We start from the raw sequence: 25,372 nt of genomic DNA on the forward strand, positions 1-25,372 counted from the left end.
TAGCGATCAGGTCCTTCCAGCTAGTACAATTATTTCATACAGTCTTCAACGAACTGTTGCTTCAATCCGAGACAATTATTCGTGGCAAGTGGTTCGTCCTTTATCCGTCGCAGTATTAATGCCAAACGTGCCGCTAGCACGTGTTTGCAGGTGGGTTGACGCTTTTGTTTCAACACCCAGTCTCGGAAGGATTCGCAAGCACAGAAATTGATGCCCGGGAAAACTTTGTACACGGTGCCGTATTTCGACCCTGGCACGTCAAGGAAGCTACACTGTCCGTCGGAATTGCAGTACGCTGTGATGGGTTGCTTTCCGTATACTATTCCGATTGCACGTGACAGCAATGCCTGTCCGAACAGAGATTCCAGTTCCAACAGATGTGATTTATCGACTGCAAAAAGACGAAAAAGATAAATTAAATTAACACATAATGAAATATTTAAAACTTTTAAAATAGATTTCTAGAAATACTTCTACGCAGTAGAATACATAAAAACATTAAGACATCCTAAAATTCACCAAATAAATTCATTAATTAAATCCATAATCATTGGACAAAATACAGCTTTATGTTTAATGTTACACATGAGACTGCATTGGAGCATCAGCTATTGAATTGGCAACAGTTTTCTTGTTCTATCTTCTTCTTAGACTCGTTCTCTCTCTCTCTTTCTCTCTCTCTCTTTCTCTCTCTCTCTCTCTCTCTCTCTCTCTCTCATAGGTCTCACCGGCATTGTGCTCCCAATTTATTATTTTACTCCGTGGAGAGCAACCATTCCTGTAGATCAGTTTACACTATTGCATAGTGTGTGGTAAATGAAAATATTTTAACGAAGACATAATTACTAACATTTCTCCTATAAATTAGATTTAATACTACAGAAACTCGATAATGAATTTACTGGCCATTAGGTCAATATGCAGTGAAGTTAATTTTAATTAATTTAATGTTACTTTATAATTTTCACCAGTAACCCTATTAGTAGCGATATCATTTCTTTATTATAAGCTGTGAATTTAAATAAATATAACTATAAATAAGAACTAACAATATTATAACATAGACCAAGTAGTGAAAGTGTTGTATGTCATCAGATTTTCCGAGTAACATAATAGATCCAGTACATCGCTTTCTCATATGAATAATTTATGCGTCTTTTTTGTAGTGATCATCATGACGACAGTATCACAATATCTGCTGTTAGATTAACAACCTCTAGCCGATAAACATAACGTGTTTTCATAAGAAAGCTTTTAGAATTTATACACGTGATTGGTTGGTTGGATTGATTATTGATTGGATTGATGGACAATTGATTCGATTGATTCTTTGTGGTCCAGACCGAATTATCAGCAATAAATCATTTTTAGCTTCTCTGCTGTTAAAGTACAATGTATAGTTATATATGTATATGCTATGTATAGCTGTATAGCTAATGTAGAGTGTATTTCTAGGTAGATTTAAAAGCGGTGCAATAGCCTGCATTTTCATTTATTAAAAAAAACTATGAAAATTTATAATTGAAGGTAAATAAATAAAAAGTACATAATAATAATAATAATACCCTAAAAAGACTGCACTATTTCGAATTAGAGATTGTGCAATTTTAAGTAATAGAAAATAGTTAAACACACAATTTTATCACTTTAACCATGCGATATGTTTGCCGTGTATTGGCACCATAATATATGTTGTGCGTTCTCTATATCTCAATCTCTCTCTTTCTCTCTATTAGCCTTTTCTCTCAAAACTGCCGATGCTGTTTGTTGCCGTGTTCTGCGTGTGCTGCAGTCGGTGAAGGTGTCGTGTACCGTGCACAGCATAAAGAAATAGATCAACAACAAGAATAGCGTGTGCATTCCGCAGATCTAGTCCATAAGTTTACTGTGCGAATGTAGCATACAACGTAAAATTTTTACCTACCCCAAATATGTTGAGTCATTCGTTTAGAAAGCAACACGCAGCCACATTACTTTGTCGATCAAACACATTCCTATGCGATGTTGTTGAACGACGACACCACCAAGTGACATTCATACGGGAAGAACAGTGCAATGCGTTGCCATTGGTGATAGTGTGTTTCGTGTGGCCTTCTGTGTAGCAGTGAGAGAAACTGTCAAGAATTCGCGCTTATCATCACGCATCCAATCGATGTACAGCTGCGAAATCTAGTTCCAAGCTTTCCGATAAGAACACACCTATCCTCCTGCTGATTGTACGTTGCATTGCATGTTTCATTTACAACAACCTAAAGGGGAACGCAACTGATAATGTGTTACAAATGAGACGTTCAATGATCGCTTCTCTGCAGAGATGGCAATAATACAGCTCAATATTATGTTCTTCTAGGGAACGTCTCTTTCTAGTGAACGAGATTAATTATTCACACAAATTTAATTCACTCTCAAATCTTGCAAGTGAAACGACTTTTGCTAAAGAATTATTCCCGTTCCGTGTGCTGTATCTCACCAAGCGAAGATCGTTTAGCGATCGCATACAAAACGTCACACTTTCATCACGCTATTTACAACAAGCCTACTTGTTAAACGTTCCGTCAACAGCATCAATCGGGTTCTCGCTCTGCAAACGTCTCGTTCTTGCATTACGCCATTAAGTTTATATTTTAGCGATATTATAATTTTTATATTCGCCTCATTGCATTGCGTGCACTTCACTCGTGGTTGGTGTTTGTGAAACAGAAATCGTTATTTACATGTGTGTCGCGATCCACAGAAATGTAGGCATCTTTGTACGTTAAAGCGAGAGAGAGAGAGAGAGAGAGAGTCAGAGAGGTGTATGAGTGAAAGAGCGTAAAAGTTTAGATGAATATGCTAGGGAAACTAACGCACACGCAGAAGCAACACTATCAAATCCGCGGAACCGCGATCGAATTCTCGTTCTCTCTCTCTTAGTTTCCCTCTCGCTCTCTTGGAAGCGACGATCACAGCTTCGAAAGAGCGCACGCCTCATCATCCGGATCTGTCTGAATAGCACGATCAGCCGCGTTGGAAGGTCCGATTCGCGCGTCGACGCATTTGTGCGGGTTTCGTATACTTGTAGCGTACGTTCTGCTCCTCCTGTTGTGGGTCAATCTGGTGTAGTATTTCGATCGTGGCGAAATAGGTTTGTTTGTGCTGATTTAGGCTTCAGTGGTTTGTCCCATTTTCCCAGCAATTTTATAATCTTACTCAATCGTTTTGTAAACTCCATTAACACCACGACACGTTCACAACACGGCACCACCAGGACGTTTGAAGCGCAACATTTAGAACATACGTAACAGCGATCATCAAAACCGCGACATTGGATTAATAAGGAAGGGATAAGAAGCGGTAGTGAAAGTAGAAGGGCCCCAACAACACGCGACCCCGTGCAGTGAAACTTGTCCCTCGACAAAAAAGAAAAGAACCATTCCGCTGCTGGTACGACGCAAGAGCTGCCAATTTTTTTCCTTCACCATCATCGCGCTCGCGATAGAGACCGCCAGGTGTCTTTTTTGTTGTTATTACTGTTGCGTTGCGTTCCTGTGGCGCCTGGTTCTCAAGTTCGCCCACCGCAATCCATCTGACCTCGGCGGAGTGCGCGCGTGTTTCGAGTGTAGTGCGTTTGTGTGTGTATGTGGTCGGTGGTGGTTTTCGGTGTTTTCTTGACGACGTCACTCACCACACACCGTCTGGTGGTTGATTTTTTTGTTTTTATTTAATTTCTGCGGTTAAGATCGTTTGCGATCAGGTTCTGTGGTTGTGTGTGGCAAACCATTGAGCTGAAAGCTTTTGGTTTTCTGTTTATGTCATTTTGCTCCAGTTCCATTCTATCAACAAAACGTGTAGAAACATATTAAATGAAACCTCCGTTCTGTACAATAGGAAGAAACGATTAGTCAGCACGCAACAGTACCGCCCCACCACCAGCAGCGTTTTTGTCATCGTAAAACATAATTTAACACGACCCACCAAGACCAGAAAGGACTTCACCCCTTGCAGAGGAATAAGAGTACCCTTTCCGTGTAGTGCGAAGAGGTGAAGAAAACATATCCGAACAGAAGAAACCAATATCCATTCCACAAGAAACATCGACTCGCTGTCGCTCGCTAATCATCATGGCCAACATGCACGAGGACGAAATGAAGCACTGCTACGAAAACCTGATCGTCGTCGATGTCGGTGCGAACCTAACCAACAAGAAGTACATCCGTGATCTGGATTCGGTGATACAGCGCGCAAAGGATTCCGGTAAGTTACAGCAAAACTGTTTCGTTATTGATAAAACGAAACATAAACTGACACACGGTTGTGGTCGCACTATTTGTTGCCTTCCAATCGGTTGCTCAAACCCTACAAACCCACCACATCGGTAGGTGCCCTATACTATCTAACAGCAAAAAAAAAACTAATCTTATCGGGAAGGTTTTGCTCCGGATGCGAGGTGTGCACCACAAACTCAGAACACCGGCCCATATCAGGTGGAACAGGTTATGGCGTGGCGGAAAATACTACTGTATAATGCTTGCAGGCAAGAGAAGCGTTTAAGTTTCTTTTTTTTGCCACATCCAGCGCGAAGGGCGGAATTGGTACAGGGTCGCAGAAGTAACACACCGATCGGTGAACCACATCGGCGCACACGAAAATGCGGTGAAAGCCAACCCAATAAACCGAACGCGCGCGTATGCGTGCATGTGGTGGTGGTGGTGGTGGTTCAGTGAACACCTTTTGCGAAACAAGGTGACAGTGGTTTTTTTTTTGGGGTCTGCCACGAAAAGGAGTGGCCATGGCTATTCTAGGCGCTTCACCACTTATCCTTGATGCAAAAGTTTCACTCCGCTGGGAAGCCTCATTCTGACGAATGTCGCATACTTTTTGTTCTGGTTAGAATTGATTTACCCATTACATCCCATGGGGAATTCAAAAGGCATGAAACGTTGTGGTTCATCTAGCAATGCTCTAAAATAGGGGAGTAGTGTGCTGTTTTCACTCAGTCATTTTCAACAGTCAAGATACAGTTGTCTAAATTTTACTTATGTTAGAACAAATTAGAACATACGCACGTTGGACTGACTATCAAGCTACTTGGAAATAAAGTCAAAGAAATCCAGGAATAACAGGCCGGTAACTCTTGAGGTTATAATGCTACTGAAGAAGAAAAATGCTTTAATCTTAATCCTGGAAGGAATTCTGTTGGAAATTTTTGCTGATTTTTTACCGATTAGGAAAACTCGCCTATTCCCATCCTATACGACTCCTTTGATGGAACCTTCTAATTGACGGACATCATATAGGCGTCATCGATAGAGCTAGAACAAAATCGGGGTTTTCTCATAATCACCAATAAATTTCTAGTAATCTTAAGTATGGTCCATAAAAAAATCTTTTTTTAATATATTGTGTTTCGTATATTTAATATAAAAACACATAAAATTAAAATGTTCGACCGTTGTTAAAATAAACAACAACAGCTTCCATTTTTCCTTTGGAGCTTCTGGTAAAATGTACGATGAAGTAAACATCTTGGGATTTTGAGAGAAAATTGGGATTTACGAAAAACCCTTATAGATTATACTAGAAAAAAAAACACTAATTGCATAACATGTACTGTTAAACGGTGCTGTAAACTAATTGCTGGGAGAATAATTTAATCGAGGAACAAAGCTCCCAAAGCTCAGTTCAAACGGGCGGAAACAATCGTTCTGTTTGTAAAAATATACTTTACAACTATTCCCCTTCCTTTATGCGCACCGGGTACCATCATTGTTTTACGCCTATCGTTTGTTTGTTTATCATATTTTTCTTGGCACATCTAAGGAAGGGGACAATATATCAATCCCCCAAGTACAACGTTCGCCGTGTGCCCGCGCTAGGCAACAGGCGCGGGGCACGGTCGTGAACTTACGCCACACGACGGTCATCATCCATTTTCATGCGTAACGTTACGTCGCGCACGTACCCCGCAAACGCAGGAAGAAAACCACCCCACATGATGAGCATATGAGCAGTAGTAGTAGTTGACTTCCACGCACCGAAAGTGGCAATTGTGATCACGCAATCAGCTGACGGTGGGACCGGTGGGACCATCGAAATTTTCTACCGGCCACTCGTACACGTGAAAGTTTGGGCATGAAGTGGTGATAGTGTTAGCTAGCTGAAAGCATGATAGTGTTGCAAGAAAAAACGGGGTGGACTGGAGGAAGTGGGGACTCACTTTCCGGTACCGGCAAAAGGAAGGGGAAGCTTCATGTGAAGGTGGTCATTAAATTCGGTTTCCGTGACTTCTGTCTGTGGGCAAAGTGTTTCTTCCCCCCGTGTGGATTGGGTTCGTCAACTGGCAAATGACACCCGGGGCGGGTGTCGTAAACAATTGGGGCGAGGAATTTTAAATTGCAAACCAAAATGTGCCGGCTGTTCAACACGTGCATTGAAGATTCGCATGCTCAACACCCAGTAACGATCATCAGACCGATCGATGGTTTAAACCAAAATCAATAAGCAATTCGCAATTGTGAATATTTTATTTTTTTTAATCGAATTTAAACGTTTGAATGATCATAATTTATTCACTTTTTCCTCGTTTGGTTGGGGCAAACATTAAGAAGTTGTAATGGTGAGGCAGACATCTTCATACCATACCGTAACAAATGAAAATCAATCATCCATAACGAATTCCTCGCTGTAGGATATGAAGTTATTATACGTAGAACTTGAGATACACGGAATCTGTTATGCGGGAATTCGCAGTTACATTGATTTATCAATTTCACAGCTCAGTTAATTTATTGCACAAAATTCAATCAAGTACGAATTAGGAAATAATCCAGTTTCTAATTAGGTTTAAATATTTGCTCTTAATTAAAACATTACTTCAAATGCATTTCAAGTAAGTAAGTGAAGCCAACTCTATAATTTTCAAGTATAAACGATGGTGCACTAGGCATTCGACGCGAATCTTCGTAGTGACGCAACAATAGTAGTGGTATCTCCGGTACTACCTGTATAAAGTGTATCTATTATTCTATTATCTTACGGTGTTATACACGGTGATCAGATATTAATAATGTGATCTGTAACTTTTTAATGGTTATTACAGTACAAACCTCAGCAATTTGTCTTGACACTGTTAACCAGAGTGTAGGGCTTTATAATTACACCAAAAGAGCAGGACGCCTAGCCTCGCTCCACTAATTGTGATAGGATTAGGTACCGATCGTTTCGTGTTCACCGCGACGCCATTATAACAGAAAGCTACCAGAACCCATCTACACGAGACCGATTACTCAGTCGTTACATATGCAACGATACTAAGACAACAATTTTGCGGTTAGATATAAAACAAGCATTTAACAGTGCCGACAATCTTGCGCCCCGTCTGCGCCTTATTTGAATTCCCTTTCCTGCCCCACCAGTGGGGGTAACCGCTCAATCAGTCTGAATCATATGCATCGTTCCGTTTTCGGAGCGCTCTAGATGATGCGTGACGCTCGCGCACAAAACCCAAACCAGACACTTAGCACCCCAGATACCGATAAACAGCAGCGTTTGTTGATGCGCCTGACGGCTCACTAAGGCCAGCAACGCTTTGCTGGACCACGAGGAGCGGTTCCATTGCGGCGAAAGACACGCAACAGAAGTGTGGCAAAAGCCGGTGACGAAGATATAATCCATTCGACAAGCATTCGTCATTCTAGCAATTAGTATACGGCCCGGGGACGGCTAATTGTAGGTGATGAACATTTGGTGTAAACAGCTCTCGTTTTGATGTACGATTGCTTTCTATTTCTATTGGACAGGGGTCAGCGAAAGAAAAACGAACTCTAAATTGTGTGTTTGTAATTGATAATGTTTTAAATTTGCCATTTGCCGTTTGCCATTCGGTCAGCAAATACACGTTTTTTTTTGTGGAGGTTTATAGCCCTACCAGCAACAACCACAACATTTGTCTTGCATCGACACCCCCGAATTCGAAAGTTCAACACACTCGGCCGTTTTCTCTGCTTATGATAATTTTACACAAGAGATATCGTGCCGATCGAAAGGAAAATCGTGCAACACCAAACACACGCGTATCTTTTTGTAAGACATTAACAATTGGATTCCGTTCGGATCGTCGCGGAAAGGAAGTTGGGCTTGCATTTTATTATCCACCCACTATGTATTTTTGTACTATTGCTTTTCTACACGAAAAAAAAGCTCCTTTTTCAACGTGCCTTTTACACCGGCCGAATGGTGATCATCATCATTTGATGATCGCTTGTTCAGTTCGTTTGCCCGTTAATGGCCAGTTTTCTCGTTTTCATGCGGAACATGACCATTTCCGCGTGTCAAAGCTCACTGCGCAGGCCGATTCGGCATTAGGCGTTGCTTAAGTGCTTCATAATTGAGCTGCTTGGCTGTGGCAACGTGTTGGTCCCGGAGCAAATGGATAGTTTGGAATTATTCCGAGCCTCCATCCAGCTTCTTACACCGCACTGTGTGAAGTCACTGTATCGATGAGAGAGGGTGTGGTAGACATTTGATTTTTTGCTTTGTTCGTACCAGATTCCGCACGGGAAGTGTTTGATTTTCACTTTCAATCGTAATGCACACACAGGAGGATGGGGAAAAAAAGCCTGTCGATCATTATTTTTTTTCACAGCACGATGCCCGATGCGATTTGTGGCGAAGCGCACGTGTACGAGTGTGGGGTTGTGCCGTATGCGATTTATTTCCTGCCAGCATCACTTTTCGCCACCCGTGTTCCGGTGTGCGTTTGAACACACTTTCAATTTCCAAAAAAAAAAAACGATGATTTTCTTTTTATCGGCACATGTTACGATGGGCTGTTTTTTTTTTACTTCGTTGGCGAATTGTATCGGAATTCCGTAAGATGCGGCTACCGACATTCTCTTATGCACAATTAGTGTGTGATTTTTGGTTGTTGTTGGTCGCAAACTTACTGTCCGTTGTGCGTTCCAATAGAGATTAATTGATGATGCTGGTGTGCGATAGTGTACACTATTGTCTCAAGAAAACGAAACAAACTTAATAGCCGCAGAGGAGATAATGATCGAAGGATCATTTCAGTACACATTTCTTACATTGATACGTGACTTCCGTAACCGGTTCCGGTTTTTGTGGGATGATGGAACAGATGGAAAAACGTAAACAAAGACCATTTGATCTCATTAAACTATTTAAGCTATGCAAAGATTGTGACAGATTTTGTAGAAAGCTTATTGTTCGATTATAAATCGTCGAAATATTTACAATAAACTCATATCGGCGTTGGTTTTACACATGGAAGTATCAGTGACCAGTTCTATTTGAACCGTGCCATTATAAGCAGGAATGAAATTCTAACTGGATAAACTGATATACCCCCTGAAGTCCTCCTGAGAAAATGAAAAAATTAAAACAAGATTCTTTCTATTGTACCTCCAGAAGTTGTGCGAGTTTAGTTATGAGTTTTAGAGTTTGAAGTCACAAGTATTAAAAACACACAGAACGCAAATTCTGTACATAAAATTCGCTGCTAAATTTCTCGCACAATGCTTCACAAAATGTGTGAAAAAAAGGGAAACATTTGGTCTATCTTTTTGCTTCTGCTATCCCGCTGCAAAAAAAAAACAACAACCCCACCCGGCACGATATGATGCGATGTTGTTTGTGATCGCATATGATCGCATTTCTAAAATTAAACCAAAATTTTCAACCCCAAAAACAACGACGCATGCAGCGTTCGGCGCACTGGTGAGTAGTTTGTGCGGCTGTAAGAAAGCGTTCTGCTCAACAACCGCCGTCGGTTCGCATGCGCATTGCATTTGTTTAGTGGCGCGGCTGAGTTGTTCTTGCAAATCGGTTGGGATCGATTTCTGCGACAAACCGATCGTGTCTAACGCATCCACGCAAAGAGAAAGCATTCGACGTATTGCAGTGTTTTGTCACCATGGGCTTGGTTGGTTGTTTTATCTCCCTTTGACACCTTCGACAGCTTAGGTAGGGTTCAGGAATACAATCCGTCGTAAGATGACAGCTGATGCTAATCTCTAGCCGATGCGATCGGTCTGTCTCTCAGCTTGTTTGACAATCTCAATACAAACCATTGAGCGAAGCGAATGGAATTTAGACCGTGGAATTTCCCCATTGATTGGTAGTTTAGCACACCCTCCATCCGTCGCGGGATGGAAATGTACAGCAGCAGAGATCAAGAATGCTTAAATTCTTACAAAACTGCCGACGCCTGCCGACCTCCCGATTCATTCTCTTCTAAATTAGTGCATTTTTATGTGCGTACATGCCACCCGATTACTTGGTGTTGCCGGTTCCGTTTTGACCCGGAGGCGTATAGAATTACCACCACATGCTTTCTTCGCGCTGTGGCCAGCATGGCACCGTTTGAAATGGACGAGCGAGCGAACGAAAGAAAACGATGCAAAAGAATGTGATGCGATGCGTTTTATTTCCCTGCCGTTGTTTGATACGAACCAGCAAGCACAGAGGCGACATTGAACGTAAACTGTTGTTGAACGTTGCACGGACCGGCCGAGGACCGAGGACAAAGGCACGCACGGTTGAGAAATTAAACTCAATCAAGACCGTGACACCATGAAGCCGGCCAGAATGCAGTTCAGTGAGTGAGTGAGTGAGTGAGTGCAGCAGTGGTTAGGGGTTAACAAGGCAAAGATTTTCACCGAGAGCCAAAACTGCGTCACCACTCAGCTTGTGGAAGTTATTGCTTGGTTATTGGTGTAAAACTGTTCTAGCTTAACCGTTTCTTTTTGTTTTGCATATTTCCTTTCACATAAGCATTGTGACAAAGTCTAATCTAATCAAAGATCGCGTGATTTGATTCGTTTCATGATTGATTTATTATTCTTTAATGTCTAGAGGTTTTAGCATTCGGTTTGCCTAACAGGACATAGAATGGTAAAGTTTTAAGTTATTTCTTGATATTTTTGTAATTCCCAACTTATATAAAATATAATCGAAAATGTCACTCTAGAGCTAAACATCTCGTTACTCTTTATAAACCTGTAGTACACGTACTGCGTGAAATGTTATAAGGACAGGTAGTAGCTTTACTCTACATTATAGTAGTAGAAATGGTATAAAATTTTGAATATTTGTAATACAATTATAAAAATTTTAAGCATAATCCTTCAGCGACAACTCAAAGTCCACTGATTATGATTCATTTTATAAAAATAACAACACCCAAAATCATATTGATAAATTCGGTAGCGCGAGTTAGTCAGTGAGTAGTATACGCGTACTACGCGGAATACACTTTTAAAATACGATTTAAATAATAAACAAACTTTTTGGCTTTAGGTTCAGGACGTTCACAAAACTTCTGTTTAAAAACATCCCCGCAGTTTATAATTCTTTGCGTGCTTTATACGTTTCTCGAGTTGAGAATTACCATCTTGAACTGATTCAAAGTGATAGAGGGCGATGAATGTTCGCATTGGATTCGGGAGTGTACTGATTTACCCGTTCATTTGGCACATTATGTAGCTGCTGCAGCACGAAGAGTTTCTCGTCCGAAAACCCGAAATTTTCCTCATGATTGCCGTGAAATGATCATCTCCCTTGTATCGATAGCATAAATTTCTCGTTAGTGGTGTTATGGTTATGGCACATGGAGCAGTTTTTATTTAATTAATTTAAAAAAAACTGTGCCTTAAAAGTATGTATTATTCTATTCGTGAAACTTGGTACGAATTCCATTTCCTATCCCTATCCCTTTCACTTTATCGTTTGACCGTCTTTTTAATTTGCGAACGATAACGTTTGGTCTTAGAATTGAAATGTTACGCCCTGTACTAGGACAAAATTGTTAACGTGAGTGAATAGTCGCGAGCATTAAAGCATTGAGCATGCGATTCGATTCTTCCAAAACAGTGAAAAACCTCTCCACCGTTTGCATTAAAACACTAATTCGCGGTGGTGTTGTTGCACCATCAGAACACGTAGGATGGATGGAGTTTCCGCATGCAAGGAGGGCGGATTATGCAACACATTTTTCATGCACATCGTGTTCGCGACCATGCCAAAAACGTGCACACCTTTGCGTGTGTGTGTGTGTGTGTGTGTATTTATGTGGCCTCCACCTGCCTGGTTAGACACCATTTGCCATCGTTTGGGACAGATTGTGGCGTGAAAAAAACGGGTTCTGCTGGATGGCTTCGATGCTCCAGCCGGAGTGTTCTCTCCGCTGTAACCCTGAATGGCGATGCCACCATCCTCCGATGACGATGGTCGTTATTCCTCGTTTCCAAATATGGTGCTGTGTGCGGAAAAATCACCAGCAAGCATTAAGATAGTATGTTGCCGTCCTACGACAGGTTAGCCTTTATTATTCTTCTTCTTCCTTTTGCATACGATCGCCGTTCGCTTTGGAGGTGGTGGTGCGATTTATGAGGCGATCCTCACAAGTTTACACAACAAAGTATCATTTTTATGATGCGAACTATTGCGGCGATAGTGTAAATAGAATGAAGGCAGGTAGTAAGGTAATGAACCAATTTTTTCCCCTCTAGTGTGTTAATAGCCCAGTTTATAACGATTATAAACACTTCTCAAGCCAAAACGGCGAAGGTCACAGCAGGCGGCATAAAGTTTTACAATACGCAGCAAACTGTGCAGCTACAGTTGCTGCAGGCCGCAGGTTATGCTAAAATATGCCCATTAAAACGACAGAATCCGCTTCCTTTTTGCGCAAAAAAAAAAACAATTTCACAATTGAACAATTGGGGGTTTTTTTTGCTTTGCTTTTGGTTTGGTAGCTTCAGCTATGAACAATAGAAATCGACCCCGAAAGACGGCGAACGACGAGTGAAATAGATTTTCCCATTCAATGGTTCGCAAAATACGTCGCAAATGATGCGTAACTAAAGCGAAATGAGTTGTTTTACTACCGCCACGCAGCACACGGTTGTGCTGGTGGGGGCATGCTGTTCGAAAAATTAAGGTGTGATAATTGGTGGCCTGGAGCATATTATTGTTGCTTATTTAGTTCGAAGAACGTTCACTACTAAACCGTGATGGGCTCCAAACACAAAAAAGATCCATTTTTATAGCTCTATTGAGTTATTGAATTATTACTGTAAACCCTCTAATAATGAATTTAAATTCAAATTATTCACTCGTAAAGTCACTGCATCGTCGTGCAGAATATCTTTGGTTGATTGAGGATGTATTTTTACTTCTTCTGGGGTCCATAGTTCGTGATATCGGTAACTCCTTACGTTTTGGTATATTGATCAACTTTATAAGTACATTAACCGGTGGCATTGTTTGAAGCAGCTTCTGAACATTTCATATCAGCCATGGGCTCTTTTGTTATTGGGACCATATTGCTGCTGCTAAGCATGGACTAAAATATTCATAGCGGGGATAATGAAATGACAGTTTTGCTGCAAGCTGTTGAGGGACACTTTTGATTATCGATAAAATAATGCAATGTTGCTAGAGATGATATCAATAGAACAAGTGCATTTGAAATGTTCAACGTCACACCGTGCATACGTTCAACGTGCTTAACTCGATAATCAAAGGTTTTAAATTTTAGTTACCATGATTGGACATCAAACATCGGACGACAAATTTGTAGCAGATGTTAACCGTTCCATAACACTGCACATTGTGTCGAAACAAAAATCTCCCAAAGCAAAATATCGAACTAGATTCGGATGCGAATTCCAACATATCCGAAACAAATGCATATACACACGCGGTTGGTTCTCACTCGGCCTGGTCTCGCGAAGAAAGAACAGCCCTTTAACAGTGGACCTGCCCCACACACGCACACAAAACGCCCTCAACACAATCGTCTTGGTGAAAGACACAGAAAGAGGCCATTGATTTTTCATTCCGTTCCGCCAGTTGTTGCGTTCTGTTCGTGGCCGCCCTGACATTCTTCGAGGATGCACGTTTTTCATGCAGCCGTCAGTCTCGCAACCGTCTACTACTTATTTGCATGCACGTATTTTTTAAGCACGTCCCCCGTCGCTGCTAAAACACAGACAGGGATGGATGGAAGCAATGGTGCGGCTATTGCAGCTGAGCGTAAGAAGAGCGCCAGCATTTGCTATTTGATTGTGTTCAGGCGTGGAAGAAGAAACGACAAAACTTTACCGCCACAACATTGGAGCGAGCAAACACGCGAATGCTACACAAAGCGCATAAGTTTTACTACCGGCTACTATCGGTTTGGGGGGAATCTCAAGGGAGATCCACAGGGGGAGTATAAACACATGATGTCCATGCTATTATGGTGGATTTGCTCGGTTGGCCGCGATTCTGTGAAAAGTAAACACTGCTGTTGTTCATTCATGCTGTAGAGAGCATGGAAAGCCCATGTTCTAGGTACCTGATATGCGAATGTATTGTTCCTAAAAGTGTGTGTGTTTTTTTATGGTCCAGATACTTGCCTACAATAAAGATGTTACAGCTTTTTGCCATACAGCTGATGAGAAACACTATTCGACAACTAAATGTTGCATGTTCTATCTCTGTTGCAGGCGTACAGAAGATCATGGTTCCTGGCACGTCAGTGAAATCGAGCAAGGAAGCACTACGACTAACCCGCATCTATCCCGGCATCATCTACTCGACCGCCGGTATACACCCGCACGATTCCAAATCGATCATCGAAGAACCGAGCACCTGGCACGATTTCCAGGTGATGGCCAGTGCACCCGAGTGCGTCGCCATCGGACCCTGCGGGCTGGACTATCAGCGCGACTTTTCCGAACCATGCATCCAGAAGGAGATTTTCGAGCGTCAGCTAAAGTTGGCTTGCGACCTGCAGAAGCCCATACTCATACACGAACGATCGGCCCAAGAGGATGTATTGGATATACTTACGAAGTAGGTAGCACGGCTAGCCGTTAGCTAGTAAAACAAAATTCCGATATTCTAATGTAGTCGAATTTACATACATGGTTGTTTGCATCTTTCTTTCCGCCAAACCAGATTCCAACCAGCGCAGCCGATCATCGTGCGCGGTTTCATGGGCACAACGGACGAAGCGTTAAAATATCTGGAGCGTGATTATTACATCTCGCTGACCGGATATTTGTGCAAGGTAGTTATGTAGCAAATATTGAACGAGCAGATAGTAAATACACAGACACGAAACGCTACAATCACTAACACGCTCGCTTCGGGGTTGTCTGGTTGTGTTTTTCCTCAAATAGGACAAATCCGACACCGGCGTACGGAAGCTACTCGAAGATGGCCGGCTACCGATGGAGCGCTTGCTCGTGGAGACGGACTCCCCGTTCATGTATCCGAATACGCGGGCCTCCAAGCTACCCCAGCACGTAAAGGGTGGCCTGACGGAACGATCTCTGCTCTATCTGCATCGTTACTGCACGTTTCAACGGAACGAACCCTGCAGTCTGCCGGCCATAGTGGAAATGATAGCGGCATTTATGAACAAAAAGCCGGAAGATGTTGCGCTGGCCACCGCATTCAACGCGCTGAAGCTGTTCGGCCTGTCGCAATGATGATTGATGCACGCGAATACTCAAACAGCACACACCCGATACCTACGACGAGTTTGCGAGGAATCAAGCGAAAAACGAACGACATCCCGTCTGCCCAACAGATGGATGATATTTATACGATTTATTCGACACGGAACTAACATGTTCTTCTGAGCGTAAAAAGAAAAGGGAAAAGGACGCGAGGAACGCGAAACATTACGTCCTGCGGACGAATTGCTAGTACGAGTAAGGATGCTGATCAGCTGTTAATGAAACTATCATTAATGTCGCCTTTGTTTCATTAGCCGCTCTAAGCAGTAGTGCTCTAAGCTTATACACTATTATAGATAAGGTGTATTTTGTTAAACTTCTCTTTTTGCTATATTAAGCGACTTATGGGTGATACAGTTAACGTTAAACATACATTTCTTGCGAAACAGGACAATCCCTTTTTCGTTCTGGTATTCGATTGTAATTCATATCTGATTATCTTATCTTTTTAGCTCAACCGCTACTGTTTTGAAAAATATTGCTTTTTCGTACTCTCATAGTGTTACATTAGTTTAGATTGTTTACCCGTGTTAGTATGTTAGTAAAACTGTTACGATATGTAAGCAAACTATGTTATTGATACGAAATCAAATGAAAGACTGAGCGCGGCAGAATTGTTAGGGATCAAACATTGCGAATATTGGAGAGGTAAAGAGACGTAGAAAGTGTTGGCCCTGCATAAGCCAAGAAAAGAAAACAAATGAAAATGCGAAGATGTTGTCGATGGTCTTCCAGACAGTGGTGTGACATTTTCCTACGAGCCAAAGCTAAGATCCGCAGGAATTTGTTCGATTACTAGAATACAAAGTCCAACCGTTTGACGCGACTTATTCGGATGATTCGCAACGTACATGTAAGAGGGCGAACGCGAGAACGGAATTAGCAAATAGAATCATAGTTTGGCCTATTAGCGCCGGAAGTGCCATACTTTATATGTCTCAAATAAGCTGCGCTGATGTATGTAACATTTGATTGTATAAAGTGTAACACTGTTTGTTTGTGTAAGTTATTGAAAATGGTAGCTCAATAAATAAATCGTATATTTTTGTAAAATGCTTCGTATATCTTGCTTGCATCATGTACAAACATGCCGTAAAAGGGGGATGTTCTACTTTTTAAACAACTTTGTAAACAATCTTCTTTTTTATTACCACAACAATCTCAAGAGGTCTGGCATTTCTGGCTTTCTTTGACTTTATTTACTCGTAGCCGGATAGTCAGTCTTGCGTACGAAGGATTAGTCCGGATGGGATTTTGGACAGGTCCCTGTCATGTGAAGCCGGATTTTGGACAGGACCCCTATTCCTCAACATATCATTTTTATACATAATTACTGCTGACCGATCGTGATCAGAACTTTTACATTTAATTAGTTTTACTTCTATCTGCCGATCGACAATTGACCCGGTTTTAAAATCGCTTAGTACGCATTATGCTACACCTTGGGTTGGCGACACCACCTTGGGACTAAACAATAGTTCCAATAAATTTACCATATTTCGACATTTAATCGAACTCTATTTGCTCTACCAAGGAACTAGGATTATCTAGCCAAAGATGATGATTTTTGCTGTTATAAAAGCGTTTAACATATCCACACAGTTTACAGTTCACCTGTACATAGCACAGTTGCTTGTGTCGAAAATCAACAACATCCGCGGTAGTAGCGGGATTTAGTAGAACTCCACATCGTACGCACAGCGTGCGTTTGATCGCGGGTTCCCTGCAAACATATGAAAACATTAATCAAACGAAACAAAAGCTTGTACCTTTGCTGGCTCACGTACATCCGAATCACAGCCTTTTTCCCAATTGATTTTGCTAACTTTCCATAGGAAGCGGAAAGTTGTGGATTTGTTTGGGACATAAGCGTAGCGGCCTGGTAGAGAAAATTCATTCTCTCGAGCGTTTCGCGACCGACACAAATTTTGGAAGATTTTTTCTTGTCTTTGGCTGATAAAGCCGGCTCCTTTTCGGTGGAAACCATGCTATATTAATATTTTTACGTATGCTTACAACTGATTTCGTATACGGTATAGAATAGTTTACGTGCCGCGAGTCGTTTGCTTCCTCCGATTGTAAACAAATAGCTGTCAAAAGAACAAATGCTTGCCCGCGTTAATGAGCAATCCGACAATCGCTTGGATGACACGATCACATTCCAAATTATTTAAAATTTTGAATTTCCCGAATTTAAATTTAGAATTAAATGAGCAAAATTATCAAACACACACTAAACACATAAACAACGTCTAAGAAACGGCTTTAGATCCAGTTCCAAATTAATGTTACACGATCCTTAATTTGTAGACATATTCGTACCGAATAAGAGGTATTTATTATTGCATCTATAATTATAAACATGCTTTACGTCTACACTTTACCAATCTCTCATAGTATAAGTACAATAAATATACAACTGAAAACATAATAATATTATTCTTCTGCAACTGGAATGATTAACACATGCTGGACGGGTGGATAACAATTAATTTTACAATGATAAAATACACTGATAAAGTACACCTATAAAACCAAACAGAGAATACTGCTTTACTAGAGCCATAGGCTCTCCCCATATCCCCTCGATACGGTTATCAAACTACACCAAAGTGAACCACCTTAATGTTTGGAATTTTTTTCTCCTCCTCTTTCTTCTCCATTTCACCATTTCCGTTGCTGATAAGCTCTGTGAAAGTGGAAAAAAGGAAACAGTAACAAAACAAATTTTTACGGAAAATTCTCAAATCTTTGAAACTTCTATATCGCCATACCTTGCATCGGTGTAAAATCCTTCAAATAGTCCTCGTTCGGATGGCACAGGGGCAAACTTTCTGCCAGCTCACGCTTTGGATCAGCAATGGAAAATGGTCCATACCCTACCGGTCCCGGTGGCATCGGTTGTTTACGCAGCTTCTCGACGAGCAACTTCTCCTTACGAGGTATTTCCTGTTCAACGAACATAGTTATAGTTTTGTACTGCGCACCGCACGTTGAATATGATCATGAGCGTTTGAAATGCTTACCGGTACGACAGCGACCGTGACGGTGTCGGAAAATTTCACTTTGTTCTTCTCCGCACCGTCTCGCTTAGTGGCAGCAGACGATGAGGTTGAGGCACCGCTGCTACCACCGGCAGAGCTACTCGCTGCTAGATGTAAGCCGACGTTACCCGTTGCTCCATTGCTGGTACTACCGTTCGTAGTGGATTGTAGCGACTGTCCGGTGCTCGAATGACTGCTACCACCGTTCGAGAGTATCGATGCGGTGGGAGCGTCCAGCTTTTTTCTGGTACCATATTTACCAGTTCCGGCCGTTGCCATCTGCAACTCAAACGGAGGCTGGTGCTGCTGCTGTTGCAACTGAAACTTGGACGGAATGTTGCCAGAGATCAACGGATACTGATGAATGATTGTGCGAGGTGCGTTATTGCTGTTGGAGCTGCTTGTTGGAGCACCGACGCTCGGATACCAGGACGACTGTGGTGGTGGCGGAAGTTTGCGTGTGCCTCCCGGTCGTCGGATGAAGTCCGGCTCATCTTGTACTAACGGTATGCCGATCGTTTGATCGAGTATGTTTGGTGCTGGCCCTGGCAGCACCACACCTGCCAATGATTGCGATGCATACGGCGATAAAGGTCCACCAGTAAACGAACCATTCATGGAAGGTTTAGGAACGACATCGATTACAATATGTTGCTGGGCTAATGCCGATTGGTGAGCATTGTCCTGATGGTGGTGATGATATGATGGAGGTAAAATACTAGTGCGACCGTTTCCTACACCCGTCGTTTCGCCATATTCTGCATAATGTGGCAAAACCATTGGCGAGGGACCGACCCGGTTTGTCATAACATTTGCAGCGTTTAGCTGGTCCATTGACAAACTATTTGCTTGCCAATATTTTGCAGCCTTTTCGCGGGGATTTACAATTTGTCGTGATCGTGTTCCGGGACCGAGTGCTGCCATACCGGATGAGGGATGCGCGTACGATAAAGGACTGTCATCTAACAGCAATAAATTGCTGGAGCTTAACGATTTTCCTTTCAATTTTGATTCCGCTATTCGAGATTGCTGCTGTTTGGACAACTTCAGCGCCATAGCCGTCTGGCTGCGCTGCATGGCAAACGGTGGTGGTGCCATCGGTTTGTTCTGGGACGGTTTTTTGGAAACGTACGGTAATGGAGGCCGATCTTGATGACCAAAAAAGGTATCTTGTTCTGTGGTGGGCTTAGAATTACTTCCCTGCCTACTGCTAGCATTGCTTGGCGATGTATTAAACTTAGGAGGGACCGACTTGGCCGATTGTTCGCCTGTTTTCGGCAGCGGAGGATGTGCAAGTGTTGATTTACTTTTTGTGCGATCGTTATGATCAACGCTCCATCGTTGTATCTGTGAGGACTTTGACGAACCGGAGGAAGTGGAGAACGTTCGATAACTTTTGTCTCGAACCTCGTTGTTAAAGTGTTGTTTCGATAGTTCATCGAGCCTTGGTTTTTCTGAAATACATCTTTCGCTCCTTTTGTTCTGGTGGTAAGAGCCATTTAAACCATTAACACGACGTGTTGCCTCGTCCCGACTACTGTTTTCTTCCTCCTCCTCTAGTTCATCTTCGTCATCGACAATCGCTTCTTCATCATCAACTCGGTTTTCTCGATCATCATCCTCGTATTCGTCATCATCGTCGAAACTGTCCGCACATAAGGAACAGGACGAATTTGAACATAGAGAATCTAAAAGATGAAAAAGTATGGGATGCATTGATTATCAATGTTGAATTTGCGACACATACACGGTACTTACGTTCACTATCGCTCCGATCGGTGCATATCCGATTGATATCTTCTACCTTCCTAATAGCCTCCCTGGCCAGCTCCACATCACCATCCGCCTTCGCTTTGTCGTGCAGTTTAAGAAACAGATCCGCATCATTGATATCGATGGCCAAACTGAACGCCTTATTGTACGATTTATTGCGCAGTAGATAATGGAAGAATTTTAGTGTAATATCATTCACCTGATCGCCAAACTCGAGCTCCGTCTCGTAGCACAGTGACTTGACTGGAATGAGAAAACTTCCGAGTGCCTTTTGCAGTTGGAGTTCCCTTTCCATGCCCAGCGGCTGCTTGAAAATATAGTTCGCTATCCGATGCAACGAAAGTAAACACATGGCCCCGTACGTATCCCAGTTCAGGCTGAGCAAAATGTTGATCGCCTTTTCCACCTGATTCAGTGATATGTACTTGTGCACGAGAACGTCAGCCGTGAGGCCGGAAGTGTGGACGTCACCTTTCAAGCCAGACCCACCCACCACTCGAATGCATGCCAGTGGCCCCTGCTCAAAGGCACAGAACAGGAAAGAATCCGTAGTAGCGTACTTTTCTCCATGGTTAATCAGTTCCGGCTTTTTGCTCCAGTTGAGTCGTCCCAACTGAATGGATGGTGCATGATGGCCGAGAAAATAGTTGGACAAATCGGACGTGCCGGACGGGATGCCGTCTTGCGTTTCACTGAGTAGCTGCATTCGCACGCAGGAAAGTGCAATGTCAAAGCACTGCAGTTGGCACTTTTCGTTGGCGATCATTACCACCGATGAGTCACTGTGCCAGGCAACGTACGTGGGAATCTGTCAGGGTGGTAATAAAAACAGCAATAAAATCAAACCGTATTCTACAGCAGAAACACCTGAAGCTAGCTCCAACACTTACAAAAGCGGCTTTTACGAGATGTGTTATACCGCGGCCCTCATCGAACAGTACGATAGAACCGTCAATACAACCGAGCATGAGCTTCTCATGATCGGGGCTCAGTGCGTTACAGCAAACCTGCGTTTGCAAGGGAATGGAAGTGACGGCTACACGACGCATTTTAGTTTTATTAATCTGGTAGATGCAGCTGTCGATCGTTACTTCGCCCTACGGTGGAAGTAAAAGTTGATGAGTAAATTTGGTTCTCTTCGCAGATAATCTGAATGCTAAAACAGTCCTGCGCGTACCTTTTTGGAAATTTTTTGCTCCACACAATGCACCTGATAGTCGTTCATCAGTGAAAATTCCACTGAAATCGGATCGTACTCGGTCCAATAATAACAGAGCAGTTCCATACGCGCACCGTTCAGTTTGTACACGTGCAGGTTAGCTCGATCCTGATCCTTTACCGTTGGCCGCCATGGGTACACCTCGTTCTGGGATGATTTCGTCCACACGATAACCAAATTCAGGCTACTGCTGCAGACCAACCGCTTCGGGACCTTACGTGTCGTTGAGCCCGTACCGCTCAGCAGCACATTGTAAATCTTCGGGTCCATCAGACTGATCTTTTCGAGATTATTTTTCCGTGCGGTCGGTTTTTGTAGCTGAACGAAGGTAATCTGATTTTCATTGTACGCCACCAGAATGTGATTTTGCGTAATAACCACATCGGTAATGTGTTCCGAAATAAGCTTTCCAATTAGATACTTATCAAAGTAGATCCGATTGATATCGCCGGTGAATGGATTTATCGACAAATGCACCAGTAGCCCGTTCGCGAGCATTAGCTGTAGCAGTACGTTGTTCTTCCATTTGCAATACACGAGCCGCTTTTGGCGAAGTTCGTCCTCCAACAGCCGTAGCGAGTGTCGCAGTTTGTTTGGCTTTTTGTTATCCAGGCTCCATTTCAGGCCCCTCGATTCGCAGTAGCTACGTTTTCCTTCGCTGAGAAGACTTCGGCTGGATTCAGATTTTTTCTCACAATACCTAAAATGTAAGCCGCCGTGCGGTGTGATGCAGCGTGTTAAACATGAGACATTCGATAACCATTTAAGGTTAGGGTCTACAAATTATGATTTTGCAGTAATTTTTTTTTGTTATTCTTATCTTCCACGGTCACATCCATCCTGCTGTTCGTTCACTTGCTCATGAAAAGACTTTAAACATGCGAAGTGTTATCGTACTAATCAGTGTTCAGAGTAGATTTGGATTCCTGCACTGTAGTACTTAATAATCAATAGCAAAGGTACGATCGCCAAAATATAGACCAAATTTAATAACTCGCAGACACCCACGACGATAAAATATGTATGTGAATTGAGCAACAATGTACTTCGCTCATGTTGGCGCTCATAATACGCCAGCGGCAACAAAATAGGCGGGTGTGCTTCTTTCAGGGAGAGCAACTTACGTGCGCCAACATCATGATTGTACGTCGTTCGCAATGACCTTTACCGAGCAACCACCGACGACCGAGCTAGCCCATCATCCCGGCGGTGTAATAATGAACGAACGGTACATTTTAATTGCAGATCACGATCGCACGCATCCGCATCGGCGCCCATGCAAAGAAGGGTGCACCGTACGCGACAAGGCAGTTGTGCACTTGTTGCTCTGCTCATGGTATGTACATCATAACGTCGAAGCGACACCATTAAGGAGCAAACATAGTACACATTCTTCTGCTAAACTGAATTGATCACAGGGCAGACTCGCAACCTCTGGTAGGCTCTGATTGATATTGCAATTTAGCATAAATTTATTTACCCCGGGTTTCACTTACCCGTGAATGGGAGTCTTGGCGCATGGCGCCCCTCTCCGAACATTATCACATCTAAGTTGTATTGAATAGTTTGAGAATCCTTACAAATTAAAAGCACTTCTGGCAGGTTATCAATGATTTCTGCTACAACCATTGTCTTTAAGTATGTTCGAAATGTATATAAATATACAAACAGCAATTGTTGGTGCTGTCATGTCTGGACTAATTGGGCATGAGTTTGAGACATGATTTTGCTGAAGCTATGAAGCTATACAATACATACTAGAATAACCCCTGAACATCAGCCATGTTCTAGATCCAAAAATATCAAATGGATATCTGCTTTCCGTGTAGTGAAAATGATGCCCATCTTGATAGCTCACAGATGGTGATGTTTATTTTTTGTCTGTTGGTTGGCGAAAACAATATGCTCCCAGCCCTTGCTTTCATTTCCACCCTTTCCTAGCACCCTTATGCAGCACGGTCTGTGAGGGGTTTGGTTTGTTTTAAGTGGGTGATCCGCCTTCTGGGCGGCACATCGTTAAAGCCGATTTTGTACCTTGCTATTTTGGGTTTCGTGGTTGATTTTTCGCATACAGCTTTTTTTCCTCTTTTATGATTCTGCCTGTTAGGTTGGGCTTGCGTTACAACACATAAAAGCCGTTTACTTCCCACACTCTCATCGCAGGGAGGGTGATGTTGCTTTCCAAGTAAGCAAAGTAGGAGCAGTGGAATGAAACCATCACCCTACCCCAGAGGGAGGTTAGCAAAACCGCAACCCGACCCGTCACAACATCTCACAAAGACAATAGATTAAAAGCACTGCACCCTCGGCGCGTTTTTCTCTCACAGTGAAGCACTGGAATTAATGCAAAAATGCACGACGCAGTTTTGGATGGATGCGATGGGAAAGTTCACAAAAAAACGTCAACATTATGCAGACGGTGGTGACCGACTCGTTTGCTGGCGTAATCGATTAGGAAATCTGCGTTTGCGTTGCAAAGTGATCCTCCTTTGCCGTGGTTCGCCCCCACATAGCATGGTCGTTCTGGTTCGCGTGGCTTACTTTGTCGTTCCGAGATCTGTATCCTGGATGATGATGTCCTCCCTGGTGGACCAAAATCGCAGTTCCGTCAGTAGCGTTAACATGATGCGATTGCTTCACCTTGCACAACCACCCCCACGGGATCGTATGTAAACAATTGCACTCGCACTGCACCGTCGTTTCAACTTCCACTCCTCATTTGTGAAGCTTTTGCTGCTGTAGCACTGATAGGGCTTTGCTTATTAATATTCGAAACGAGCTCGAACATGCCAATAAGGGTTAGCAGTGGTCTCGGGCAGGGGAATAGGAAGGCCCTTTAAAAATGCTTTTTTCACGTACACTACAGCCACCGACAGCACCTTCGCTGACGTCGATGAAACAACCGCAGCAAGTGGCCCTTGGCGATCATTATTATTCGATCATGTAAGCAGCACTAGCACACATACACACACACATCCGACCATCGACGCACAACACTTGGATGCTTTTGGGAAATGGGAAATCACTTTCGAGTACACTAGGACAAACGACACATTTTCACTTAGCTTTAGTTGATCATAGACGATCGTGTGTACACAAACACTAAAGGTACTCCTAAAAATAGAACGGACTGGATTTGGGCAACCTGTTGATTGTGACCGAACGCGACTCAATTAGGGGGCCATCTTTACACCGCTGTCAGTTTGGCGTTTTACGATCGCGATCGCGAGCTGCGCGGACTTCGCTCGCCCCCTCGTAATTTTTTTTCCAGCGGCAGCAAACACATACAAAGCGTTTATACCGTGAGGTCGAGTTGGGGTTGAAACTATGTTAGACAGAAACGGTCGGTGCTTTGGGATGCGAAAGGCTTGCATATAAGCACAACAAGAACAATTATGCAGTGATACATATGCTAAGTAGAGCATAGAATCCCTTGATCATTTCGCCGCAGCATAGAACGGCGTGTTTGTTTACATAAGCAACGCGACAATCATTGCCGGCCAAAATTATAGCTACAAAACTATACGCTTCGAGATAATCTAAAACATTGACAAAGTAATACTGCTTGTTTAAATCATCACATTCTTTAGTTACCGATCTACATCCTGTGAAATGTAAACACTTACGATCAGCTGATTCAACGCTGGCTTGCTGGTTGGCGCGTATCGATTGACTGATTCTTCGAAACAAACACTCCACTGCATCGAACAGCATAAAAGAGCTCATTTACGTTATGCTGTAGCACTTCGGTTCTTAGGTACACTATTTCACTGCACAGTATGTGTTGTTGGATAAGTTCACAAACTTTAAACCTGCAAACTTGG

The 25,372-nt window shown here is 42.8% G+C and overlaps 4 protein-coding genes across 5 annotated transcripts; 1 reads left to right on the forward strand and 3 right to left on the reverse strand.

Annotated features, from left to right (window-relative positions):
- LOC128299841 (zinc finger SWIM domain-containing protein 7-like) lies at positions 1-25,274 on the reverse strand. The gene is made up of 2 exons (XM_053035959.1): positions 25,175-25,274; positions 1-391 (listed from the first exon to the last, which is right to left on the reverse strand). The coding sequence occupies exons 1-2, from the start codon at positions 25,272-25,274 to the stop codon at positions 30-32; spliced, it is 462 nt and encodes a 153-aa protein (XP_052891919.1). The 3' UTR covers positions 1-29.
- On the forward strand, positions 1,773-15,797 carry LOC128299840 (3'-5' ssDNA/RNA exonuclease TatD). Of its 2 annotated transcripts, none has more exons than XM_053035957.1 (5): positions 1,773-1,887; positions 3,868-4,233; positions 14,493-14,841; positions 14,947-15,058; positions 15,171-15,797. In XM_053035957.1, exons 2-5 carry the CDS (start codon positions 4,101-4,103, stop codon positions 15,480-15,482), a joined length of 906 nt encoding a protein of 301 aa, XP_052891917.1. In that variant the 5' UTR covers positions 1,773-1,887; positions 3,868-4,100; the 3' UTR covers positions 15,483-15,797. The 2 variants fall into 2 exon arrangements, with proteins under 2 accessions (XP_052891917.1, XP_052891918.1); XM_053035958.1 differs by lacking the exon at positions 1,773-1,887 and adding an exon at positions 3,020-3,124.
- On the reverse strand, positions 16,546-17,536 carry LOC128299842 (ribonuclease P protein subunit p21). Its single transcript, XM_053035960.1, has 2 exons — positions 17,300-17,536; positions 16,546-17,235 (listed from the first exon to the last, which is right to left on the reverse strand). Exons 1-2 carry the CDS (start codon positions 17,497-17,499, stop codon positions 17,019-17,021), a joined length of 417 nt encoding a protein of 138 aa, XP_052891920.1. The 5' UTR covers positions 17,500-17,536; the 3' UTR covers positions 16,546-17,018.
- LOC128299839 (WD repeat-containing and planar cell polarity effector protein fritz) lies at positions 17,818-24,502 on the reverse strand. Its single transcript, XM_053035956.1, has 7 exons — positions 24,090-24,502; positions 21,507-22,248; positions 21,220-21,426; positions 20,315-21,137; positions 18,539-20,244; positions 18,287-18,461; positions 17,818-18,201 (listed from the first exon to the last, which is right to left on the reverse strand). The coding sequence occupies exons 1-7, from the start codon at positions 24,170-24,172 to the stop codon at positions 18,110-18,112; spliced, it is 3,828 nt and encodes a 1,275-aa protein (XP_052891916.1). The 5' UTR covers positions 24,173-24,502; the 3' UTR covers positions 17,818-18,109.
- Positions 25,275-25,372: the final 98 nt, after the last annotated feature.

This window comes from Anopheles moucheti, chromosome 2, assembly GCF_943734755.1.
Source record: "Anopheles moucheti chromosome 2, idAnoMoucSN_F20_07, whole genome shotgun sequence".
Lineage (NCBI taxonomy): Eukaryota > Metazoa > Arthropoda > Insecta > Diptera > Culicidae > Anopheles > Anopheles moucheti.